Genomic DNA, 10,826 nt, shown 5'->3' on the forward strand with positions numbered 1-10,826 from the left:
ATCTAAGTAAATCTAAAAAGGCGAAATAATTTAAGCCCAAAAATAATAGGAAAAACAGTGTTGGTTGCAACATACAGGAGGAGGTACCAGGACCTGGGTTCAATCACCAGAGCAAGTAAATAAATAAAACTAAAAATTATGGAATAGTGATTATAAAGTTGAGAAAAAAATGTTTCTTTAGTTCCCAATTCCTTCACTCAAGGGGACCATTTGGAGTTTTAATTTATATTTAGGGTTTTCTCAAATTTGTTGTGAATCTTTGCTAAATCCTTATCACTAAGACATTTTCTAATTATATATCTTTTGCTTCATATGAAAGAAACTTTTTCATAAAGTATGTGTATGGGGTGTGTATGTGTGCACAGGTGCAGGTGCCTTTGGAGGCCAGAGGGGGCATCAGATCCCCTGAAACTGGTGTTACAGGTAATTGTGGGCTATAGGACCTGCATGATGTGATTTGAACTCTGAGCCTCTGAAAGAGCAGCAAGTGCTCTTAACTACTGAGACATCCCTCCAGCCCCTAAAAGAAACTTTATTAAATGAAATCTAAGGTGCAGGGTGGGTGGCTCAATAAGACTGTTGCTATGGAGGAGTGGACCTGGGTTTGAATCCCCAACTGCCACCCTGGTATTGAGAGCAGGCAGATCCTTAGAGTTCTCTGGCCAGCTGGTCTAGCAAGACAAAATGCTAAGACAATGTCCTTCTCCACATGTGTGCATGTGTGCACACAGCCATATATACACTACACACAGAAGGAAATACACTTGAAAAAAGGAAAAATTAAAATACTGTTTGTCACTCATATCAACATGGAGAGTCACTGTATTTTCTTCTTTAAAATGTAATGATTTAATTATTAATTAAAGTAATTAAGATTCATTACTTTTTCTTGTTCTGTAATTAATTTAAATTTGTTAACTATATACATTTCTATACTGGCATGTTTATATAGCTACAGAGTTCAATAATTTTTAAATTATGTTCCTTTTCTGTGTTTGCTGGTTTATTTTTTAATTTTATTTTATTGAAAATAAATTTGACATTTAGAGAATTTTAAAAAATATCTTTTTGGAGCTAGAGATGTAGCTCCATTGATAGTATAGTTACCTAATATGCCTATAGCCCTGGATTTGATAGGCAGTACCAAATAAACTGCACACGTACAATCCCAGCACTCAAGAGGTAGTAGAATCTGAAGGCTCAGACATTCAAGGTCATCCTTGTCTATATAGCATGCTTAAGACCAGCCCGGATTGCATAGGGTTCTGAGTCAAAAATTTAAAAAATATCCACTTGAGTGTCAAATACACTAAGTATAGCAGTGATTTCTATTTAAAAACAGAGAGCTTTCCAGCCCTTGGGTGGTGAGGTGAGGTGGGAGGAGTCAACCTGGACTAATTAATGGGTCCAAATTCAGCCTAGACTACATTGCATGAGCTTCTCTTAAAAAAAAAAATCATGAAATTTTCAGACAAATGAATGGAACTAGAAAAAAATCATCCCGAGAGAGATAACCCAGATTCAGAAAGACACACACTCATAAGTACTCACTCATAAATGGATATTAGCTGTAAAATAAAGGATACCCAGGCTACAAGGCACAGAGAGGCTGAGTAACAAGGAGGGATCTGGGGAGAATGCATGGATCTCCCTGAGAAGGGGAAATAGAAGAGATCTCCTAGATGGACTGGGGTGAGTGGGGATAGGAGAAGGAGGGACCAGGTAGGGAGTGGTGTTGGTGGAGGCTGCTCGTTCATTTCCCAACTGCTCAGACCAAATAAGCACACAAAAACTATATTAACTGCGCTGGGCGATGGTGGCGCACGCCTTTAATCCCAGCACTTGGGAGGCAGAGGCAGGCGGATCTCTGTGAGTTCGAGACCAGCCTGGTCTACAGAACTAGTTCCAGGACAGGCTCCAAAGCCACAAAGAAACCCTGTCTCGAAAATACCAAAAAAAAAAAAAACTATATTAACTGCAATATTGTTTGGTCAATAGAGTAAACACATTTCTAGCTAGCCCTTATATCTTAAATTAAACCATTTCTATTATTTTATATTTTATCACGAGGTTCGTGGTTTACGGCAAGGCTCTGGGTATCTGTCTCCTCTGGTGGCTACATGGCATCTCTCCTTGACTCCGCCTACTCTCTCTCTCTCTCTCTCTCTCTCTCTCTCTCTCTCTCTCTCTCTCTCTGTCTTTTCCAGCCTGGCTTTATTCTGTTAAGCCATTGGCTGAAAGCAGTTTCTTATTAACCAATGGCAATAAAATATTCAAAGCGTACAGAGGCAAGTCCCACATCAGGGTGGGTGGAGGGGGAGAGTATGGAGAGAGACTGGAATTGGAGGGCATTTGGGGGGCGATGTGGAAACCTAGCATAGTGAAAACTCTCAGGAATCTATGAGGGTGACCCTGTAAAGCCTCCTAGTAATGTCAGCTATGGAGCCTAAACAGGCTACCTTCTGTAATCAGGCAAGACTTCTAATGGTGAAACTGTCACAAAACCTTCAACCTACAATCTATCCTGCCTACAAGGTGTGCTGGGGTAATGGTGGCACAGAATGTGTGGCAGTGGCTAGCCAATGTCTGATCTAAATTGAGACCCACTCCACAAGAGGGAGCCCATGCCGGACACTGCCTGGATTACCAGGAACCAGAGTTTAGATAGCCCAGAGACCTGGGATAGAAAAAAAAAATCAATGAAATAACTCCTAATGATATTCTGCTGTATAGATCAGTGCGGGGGCTGGAGAGATGGCTCAGTGGTTAAGAGTACTGCTCTTTCAGAGGACCTGGGTTCAGTTTCTAAAACCCGTATGACAGTTCACAACTGTCTATAACTCCAATCAGTAACTGCAACTGTCTGACACTCCCAACCCAGACATACATGCAAGCAAAACACTAATAAAATAAATAATCATAGATTGAGCCTAGCCCAGTCATTAGAGAGGCTTCCTCTGGCAGATGATAGGAGCAGATGCAGAGACTCACGGCAAAACATGAGGAAGAGAGGGAGCCCAAATTGGAGAATCCTCTCCTTGGCTTTCAGGGAATCCCTGAGGAAGAGGGGGAGGAGGTCAAGGCTCATAGGGGCTCACAGAGACTGAAGCGCAAGCAAGGAGCCTGCATGGGTCTGCACTAGGCTCGATGGTATGGTTGTTTAGGTTGGGGTTCTTGTAGGACTCCTAACGATTGGAGTGGGGCTGTCTCTGACCATTTTGCCTGCCCTTGGGATCCTTTTCCTCCTACTGGGTTGCCTCCACCAGTCTTGATATGAGGGTTTGTGCTGGTCTTGCATCTTATGCTGTGTACAGTTGATATCCCTGGAAGTCCTTTCTTTTCTGAGGGGAAATGGAGGAGAAGTGAATTTGGGGGAGAGGTAAGGTGTAGAGGGAGGCTGGGAGCGGTGGAAGAAGGGGAAACTGTAGTCGGGGTGTACTGTATGAGAGATGAATAATTTTTTAAAAATGAATACATAGGAATTTTGGAGCTTTTTGTTTTGTTTTTGTTTTGCTTGTTTGTGTTTGAGACAGGGTTTCTTTTTAACTTTGACTATCCTGGAACTTGAGCTATAGTCCTGGCTGGCCTCTGATTCTGTCTACTTGCCTCCCTAGTGCTGGGATTAAAGGTGTGTGCCACCACTGCCTGGAAATAAGAGTTTTAAAATGGTTTTTTGAGGGTCTCCTTGTGTGGCTCTGGCTGTACTGGAACTCAATATGTAGATCAGCCTGGCCTTAAATTCACAGAGATCCTCCTGCCTCTGCCTCCTGAGTGCTGAGATCAAAGGCGTGTGCACTGTGGCCTGACAGTTCTTTAAAATCTTAATTGACTGATTCTTTGGAGGAAAAGAGAGTTGGAAGATCTGGCAATAGTGGGCAAGAGTTCTCTGCGGCAGCAATGTGAGCCAGGCACTTGACAAATGTTCAGAAGGCTAGGGCAGAAGGATTTCGAGTTTGAATCTAGCCTAGCTATAGATTGAGACCCTGTCTCAAACTAAAACAAAGACAGTAGCTGGGGTTACAGCTAAGTGGCAGAATACTTGCCTACCATGTGTGACTACTACATTGGCTAGACCCCCCAGTACCACCAAAAATAATGAAACCTTATTCTGAAGACCAGGTTTGGTGGCACACACTTATAGTCCCAATGCACAGGTTGGAAAAGCAGGCGGTCCAGAAGTTCAAGGCCAGCCTGGACTACAAGACTCAAAAAATCGAAAAACAGGCAAAAAGGCAGCCCTCAGTTGAGAGTGATGTAAACCAGAGAATGGGCCTAGACATGGCGCCGTGCCAACCTCCGTGGGTACTGCATGACTATAAACCCCGCATGTGGGAAGTAGAAGCAGGAGGATCAGGAGTTCTAGGCCAGCCCCAGCTACATAGAGAGTTTGAAGCCAGCCTAGGCTACATGAGACCCAGAAGAACCTAGTTATATTTACCTCTTGGGTCGTGAACATTCATTCATTCATTCCATTCCTCAAGCGCCCGCTAGTGTCTTTGCTAGGATCGGACAGCAAAATAGGAAAAGAGATACGGCGATATGCTCCCTTGGCACTAGCAGCATAATAAAGAATAAATTAGAAGTTAAGATATTTTTTAGATCTTTTTCTTTCTTTTATTAGCAAGTGTCTCGTGTCTCATGTCTCGAGGGTGGAGGTGACTTTGAGTTCCTGATCCTCTTGCTTCCACGAAGATTACCTACGGTATACACCACATCTGTAATTCTACACAATCAAATAAAAGGTACAGGGAAAGACAAAAAGATGAAAAGAAACAGCCGCGCTGAGAATGAGCCCCGTTCGGTTGGTGCGCCGAGGCGCACTGCCTGCGTCACTAGGAGAGCTGACGGATGACGTCCCGCTGCACGCCGCTCGGCTCGCCCCGAAGGGATCGCTTCTTAGCGGGCTAGCTGTGACTCGCGGGGTAGTCTACGCGCATGCGCACGCGGCACTCTCTGCCCGTGGTCCGGGGACTTTCCCCTAGGCGAAAGGATAAGGAACTGGTCCCTCGTGTGTAGCCTAGGAAACAGGCCTTCAGAGCGAGCTGGTTACCGGGCGACATCGCACCATTTTATAGCTCTAAAACTGCCCTTATTTTCTGCTTATGGTGAGAAAATTGGTCCATTCAGTTCTAAAAACAATGAGCCACTCTTTTAGGCACGATACTTTATACTTATAGATCCTGGAGCCATTCTTTCTTAAGGAATATATAAATAGATAGGACATAAACTAATGTAGTAAAGTCAGATGGGCGTGGTGTTATGCAAATATTACTTGGCCCGCCCTGTGCGATAGGCGTGGCCACCCGAGGCGCCCTAGGGCGGGAGCGACTGCGGTCGTGTGCGCGTGCGCACTTCGGCGGGACGCCAACGCTGGAACGCGGGGATTCTGGCGCACCTCAGCGGTGAGCCAGGCATGGCGGGCCCGGGCCCCGTGTCGAGTGTGCTGGGGCTGCTGCTTGTGTCTGCGCTGTTTGGGGTCCTGGGAGAGCGCCCCAGCCCCGATCTGGGGGCACACCCAGGTACCAGCGAGGGCTGCAGGAGGGAGGCTTGGACTGTCTGGGAGAAGCGTTCTGTCCGCTGACTGGTGTCTTTAATCCACAGAACACCGCTCCCAGGTCGGTCCTGGGGCCACCGAACCCCGGCGGCGGCCGCCACCCAAGGACCAGCGCGAGCGGGCCCGGGCCGGAGCGCTGCCTTTGGGGGCGCTGTACACCGCTGCCATCGTGGCTTTTGTGCTGTACAAGTGTTTACAGGTGCGGTCTGGCCGTGGGTTGGGGGAGTCCTGGGCCTCAATCTCCTGGGGGCGCCACGGTGCCAAGAACAAGACCCCGTTTCCCGGCCGCCTGTGAAATGAAGACTAGTTAGTTCCTTGGTTTTCCCACATCGTGGGGGTTCGAGTAGCTAGAGAAGTAATGGGTGTACGGCGCCTGGGAGAGGATAGCTAATGACCGTTATGTTTAATCCTCCCACAGTTCAGTGAAGAGCGATTTTTTTCCCATCGTTCACCTAGTGTCTGATGGAAGTGAGATTTTAACCCAACCATAGTGTCTATATGCGAAACAATGCAGTTACTGCTGAGGCTCCAACTTTGGCCCAAGAGGGTGTTAGTGTGCCAGACACCAAGCCTTTCATGTTCTCCTTGGAAAGGAAGGCCTGAAATGTGAATTAACAGTACATTCTAATGGGGCTGAACTAGAGAGTGGTACCTACCACCTAGGGCTGTATCTTCGGTTCTGATCAATTGCTTGTATTAGGAAATAGAGACTGAACTAATTAGTGACAGAAAACTAGCTGAGATGGCTAGTAACGAGCCAGGCAGACTAGACAGGCTGGAATGAGGATTAATAAATGCTAGTCCTGTCCTGTGAATGGAGCTAAGCGGTCAGGGAGACAGGCTGCAGGACCTGTGGAAGAGAGATGTAGGCATTGCAGTTGATAGGCTCAATTAAAGGGTCTGCCCGTCTGAACAGTGAGAGAATTATATCCTAAAACCTTAGGGCACTGCCTTTAAGAGCACTATATATTCAGTAAAACCTGGAAGGGGGGTGATGTAAATTGAAAACTAATTTGACAGACTGGGGACTTGATACCAGCAGAAACTGAGGGAGCTAGACCTAGTGGCACAGACTTGCTATCCCAGCTACTCCAGAGGTTGAGGCAGAAGGATTTTTTTTTTGTTTGTTTTTTTGTTTTTTGTTTTTTGAGACAGGGTTTCTCTGTGGCTTTGGAGCCTGTCCTGGAACTAGCTCTGTAGACCAGGCTGGTCTCGAACTCACAGAGATCCGCCTGCCTCTGCCTCCCAAGTGCTGGGATTAAAGGCGTGCGCCACCACCGCCCGGCGAGGCAGAAGGATTTTAAATCCAAAACCTGTCTGGGCAATTTAACGAGACCCTATCTCAAAGGCAACACAAAGGGTGGGGATGCTAAACAAGGAAGCAGGCATCTGGCCGGCCAGTCTTCAGATTCCTGCTGTAGAGTCTCACATTCCAAAGAGTGCTTTGGCAATGTAGCCATATATGAGCATACCGGCGTGTTCTTTCACGTTCTGGGTAAGCAGCTGGACTAGAAACTATTGTGATTCTGAGGTGAATGCCCAGAGCTTCTCTGGTCCCTGTCTTTACTGCCGTTGAGGACTGAGGTGCTGCAGCTTTACCCTTTCCCACTTCCACAGCAGGGCACGGATGAGGCTGCCATTCTCCAAGAGGAAAAAAACAAGAAGAAATCCTTGCAGGCAGGTGGGCTGAGCAGCTGTAGTGGTGGTTTTTGTGGGGGAGTCGGTCAGGGGACTCAGGGAGGAACCATCCCATCTACCTTCCTCCCAGAGCAACAGCTGGTGCAGTTGACACAACAGCTGGCCCAGACAGAACAGCATCTCAACAACCTCATGACCCAGCTGGACCCCCTTTTTGAGCGGTGAGAATCTGCGGGGTGAGTGGGAAGCCACAGAGACAGATTGAGCAGCCCCTGAGTGGATATTTCTGCAGGGTGACTACGCTGGTTGGAACCCAGCGGGAACTCCTCAGCGTGAAGCTCAAGACCGTCCACCAGCTCCTCCAAGACCGCAAGCCTGACACGGGTGTACAAGTTCCAGGTAAACGATCGGGAGGTGATGGCTGGGAGACAAAGCCCGTGAAATTGGAACCAGCTGATCTCTCCCTCACAGAGGCCAGCATACCCTTTCCTGAGGACTTGGGGAAAGAGGACCAACAAGAAGCTGGGAACAGTCAGACCTGCAAGGGGCCCACAAACTGGAACCCAGATTCATGGAACCTAGCTCCTTCCTGGGAGGTGGAGCAGGGACTGAGACGAAGATGGCGCAAGACTGTCACAAAGGACCCAGCAATGAAGGGGGGGCAGCCACTGAAGGGTCAGTAAAACCCAGTCCCCTGGCTCTGGGTGTGCCTCTGTGTTTTTCCTGCTCCCAGCTGGTCAGACACAGGAATACTAGGTGCATAAGCCAGCTGGGCCTCCCAGAAAAGGTTCCCTTATTAGGAAAAGAGACTGCTTTCCAGAATTCGGAGAAGACAGAGGGAGCTACAGTCCTTCCCTGTACTCCGGAGGCTACTGAATGCCAGCCGTCAAGGCTCAAATTCCTTTTTCTCGTGGTTTAGACAAAGTTCTTTCCAAAAACACAACAAAACAGCACTTTATTAAAATCCAGTGGGGAAATAAATTATAGGACTTTTCAAACATAGGAGGTAGTTCAGGAAGATCTGAAGTTCAACGCCAGCTTGGGCTACATGAAATCTTGTCTCAAGAAAGAAACTATACAGTAGCTAGGTGTGGCAGCATACACCTGGTAAACCAACACTTGAAAGGCTGAGGCAGGAGGAATTCAAGTTCACATCAGCCTGGGTCACATAGGAAGACCCTGTCTCAAAAATAAGAAACCATCAATAACAAAAAGGGCCTCCTATAAAAAGCTACAGATTGAATAGACAGCAAGGCTCCCCCCGCCCCCCTCCCCGTGGCATGGTGTCAAAGGAGCTGAATCAGCTGGGGCTCAGCTAGGTTCAAGCCTGCTTTCTGATTCTTGTTTTGTTTTTTAAAACAAAACAGGGTTTCTCTTATGTGGCCTTGGATGTCCTAGAATTCGTTCTGTAGACAGTGCTGGCCTAGAACTCAGAGATCTGCCTGTCTCTGCCTCCCAAGCACTGGGATCAAAGGTGTGCGCCACCACTGCCAGCTTGCATAAACTAGTTAAATGGCCTGTGTCAGGCCACGGAGGGCCCAGTGGTTCCAGTGTTGAATTCAATTTCCTTTTGTTCTTGGCTCTGCTCTATCCCTGAGTATCCTGAGTTCTGGAATTTTAAGATTCTTCTTAGGCATGCCCAGCTGCCACATATATCCCAGGATAGCACATTTGTAGATGACAGCATCGTGTTGCAGTAGGGCTGGACACTTCTAGCTCTTCTGACTTCTGTGGGAAGAGAGAAACATTTCAGGCTGGAATGCGTGCTCTGTTCAGTCGCCCGTGGGGATGAGGAGCCCGGCGGTGAGAGAAGCACTCCTTTCCAGCTCAGGAAAGGGTACAGCTTACCTGATGGCCACGGTCAGGCTGTGGTACCATCGTGACAGCTCCTCGTGGTCAGTGGACATGAGCAGTAGCTTCTCATGGGGGAAGGACAGCTAGGGAGAAACCGCTTTAGTTCAGAACGAGTCAGGCCGAAGCGGTCACTCAGGGATAAGAGGATGACTAAAGGAGAGCTTGTCCCCAGCCATGCCCTCGCTCTCATGGAAAGGGACCCAGGCCAAGTGATACGCTGGTCTGTGAGTGCCTGTAGTATATCTGAGGCCCTGATTTCCCATCTACAACTTACACTGAGCAGACCACCACAAGTTCCTCCCGAATGGCCAAAGACCCTGTTAAGTTGACACTGGGACATAGGGTACAGGGCCCTGCAGACAAAGGTGCCACTTTTCAGCAGGTGCAGTGGGGGTCGAGGCTTGGCCATGAGGAGCACATCAGAGAAGAGGAAGAACATGCGGGGCCGGGGCTCCCCGGTGGGAGGCACCACTAAAAGCCAGCCCTGTCGCAGGAACCATCGCCCTAGAAAATGAGAGCCGTTATCTTGTACAGCTTCAGAATCCATGGGAACACAAAAGGGCAGGAAACACGGGCAGGAGGTATATGCTGGCGTTGAGGGTTTTTTTTTTTTTTTTTAATTATCGTATGTATATGTAGAGGTCAGAGGACAACTCTGGGGAGTCAGTTCTTTCCTGCTACCTTTACGTGGGTTCCGGGATTAACTCAGTTCATCCAGCAAGTGCTTTCAGCCACTGAGCCATCTTGCTAGCCCAATAATATGCTGGCTTTGTTGAGGAAGAGAAGCAAGTAAGAAGGGGGTAATGAGGACGGAAGGACAAAGTCCACAGTTTACCTGAGGTAAGCCCTTTTGCCTTGCGTCCACTGAGTAGAGCCTGGACACGGAGGAGGTGCTGGTCATTCTTCTGGCTCTGGCCAATGGCATGGACTCTCTGGGCGGTCTCACTCACCAGGCGGGCAGCCCCTGGAACAACACCCTCTCCCTCATTTCCAACAGTACTTAGGCTCTGCGTGGCTACGGGTGGTAGCTAGCTAGCCTGGAGGGGCCTGCATCAGGTTCTAGCTTCTAGCAGAGGCAGGACACTTAGGAACACTATCCATGTAATGGGAGATGGGGACATCCCAGGCATTGTTGGAGGTCAGAACCAGAAAGACTTTCGGGACAGGCAGCCTCTGCCTGTGTTGGAGAAGAACAAAAACCTACGTGTGAGCTGTTGGTAGTCAGGGCTGTTGGGAACTGTGTTTTCCGCCAAGGCCACGACGAGATTCTCGTACCTGGAAGTGGACAATTGGAAGAAAAGTGAAGTCGAGACAGGCAAAATGCCCTGGTTTCAGATGATCTGAAGAGCACCAGATGTTCATCCCTTAATTATAAGGTCAGGAAAGGCCTGGCTGCTCTGCTGCCCCTCCCCAACCTGGGACTCAGAATCTGGGCTCACATATGCAGGCCACTTCCATCCCACAGTAAAGAATCAGTGGCCGACTGTAGTTCAGGAGGCTGGGTCAGAAGACGGAACCTAAACCAAGGAGGCTGCCACAGACAACCTAGGAACCCTGGAATAGAACTTCGAGACCAATGGGCTTTTCCGGACAGCCTGTCTGCCTTAGTGCAGGTTTCCCTCCCTTCAGTATGCGGTCCCACGGACCCAGTCTGAAGCTGCAGGCCTGGGTACCCCTGTACTTCAACACACAGTCCCACAGCCCCAGGTCTCAGGCTGCAGTCCCTGGGTACCCCTGTACTTCAACACACAGTCACACAGCCCCAGGTCTCAGGCTGCAG

General features: G+C 48.4%; 2 protein-coding genes across 3 annotated transcripts in view; one reads left to right on the forward strand and one right to left on the reverse strand.

Moving 5' to 3' along the window:
- The first annotated feature begins 5,351 nt into the window (after positions 1-5,351).
- Ccdc107 (coiled-coil domain containing 107) lies at positions 5,352-7,890 on the forward strand. 2 transcript variants are annotated; one of them, XM_013351822.2, is made up of 6 exons: positions 5,352-5,519; positions 5,602-5,753; positions 7,172-7,235; positions 7,323-7,413; positions 7,485-7,591; positions 7,664-7,890. In XM_013351822.2, exons 1-6 carry the CDS (start codon positions 5,414-5,416, stop codon positions 7,873-7,875), a joined length of 732 nt encoding a protein of 243 aa, XP_013207276.1. In that variant the 5' UTR covers positions 5,352-5,413; the 3' UTR covers positions 7,876-7,890. The 2 variants fall into 2 exon arrangements, with proteins under 2 accessions (XP_013207276.1, XP_005362137.1); XM_005362080.2 differs by having other exon boundaries at positions 7,175-7,235.
- A 230-nt stretch (positions 7,891-8,120) lies between these two features.
- Positions 8,121-10,826, reverse strand: part of Arhgef39 (Rho guanine nucleotide exchange factor 39) — a 4,143-nt gene continuing 1,437 nt past the window's right edge. Inside the window, exons 5-9 of the mRNA XM_005362375.2 lie at positions 10,251-10,321; positions 9,882-10,010; positions 9,321-9,550; positions 9,041-9,129; positions 8,121-8,920 (exon numbers count right to left, since the gene is read on the reverse strand). Coding sequence (XP_005362432.1) covers positions 8,905-8,920; positions 9,041-9,129; positions 9,321-9,550; positions 9,882-10,010; positions 10,251-10,321 — 535 coding nt within the window. The 3' untranslated portion in view covers positions 8,121-8,904. The remainder of the gene's footprint in view (positions 8,921-9,040; positions 9,130-9,320; positions 9,551-9,881; positions 10,011-10,250; positions 10,322-10,826) is intronic.

This window comes from Microtus ochrogaster, linkage group LG5, assembly GCF_000317375.1.
Source record: "Microtus ochrogaster isolate Prairie Vole_2 linkage group LG5, MicOch1.0, whole genome shotgun sequence".
Lineage (NCBI taxonomy): Eukaryota > Metazoa > Chordata > Mammalia > Rodentia > Cricetidae > Microtus > Microtus ochrogaster.

Coding starts and splice junctions, on each gene's coding strand:
- Ccdc107 (XM_013351822.2), top strand. CDS start 5,414: ATGGCGGGCCCGGGCCCCGTGTCGAGTGTGCTGGGGCTGCTGCTTGTG. Junction 5,520..5,601: donor CGATCTGGGGGCACACCCAG/GTACCAGCGAGG, acceptor TTTAATCCACAG/AACACCGCTCCCAGGTCGGT. Junction 7,236..7,322: donor GAAGAAATCCTTGCAGGCAG/GTGGGCTGAGCA, acceptor CCTTCCTCCCAG/AGCAACAGCTGGTGCAGTTG.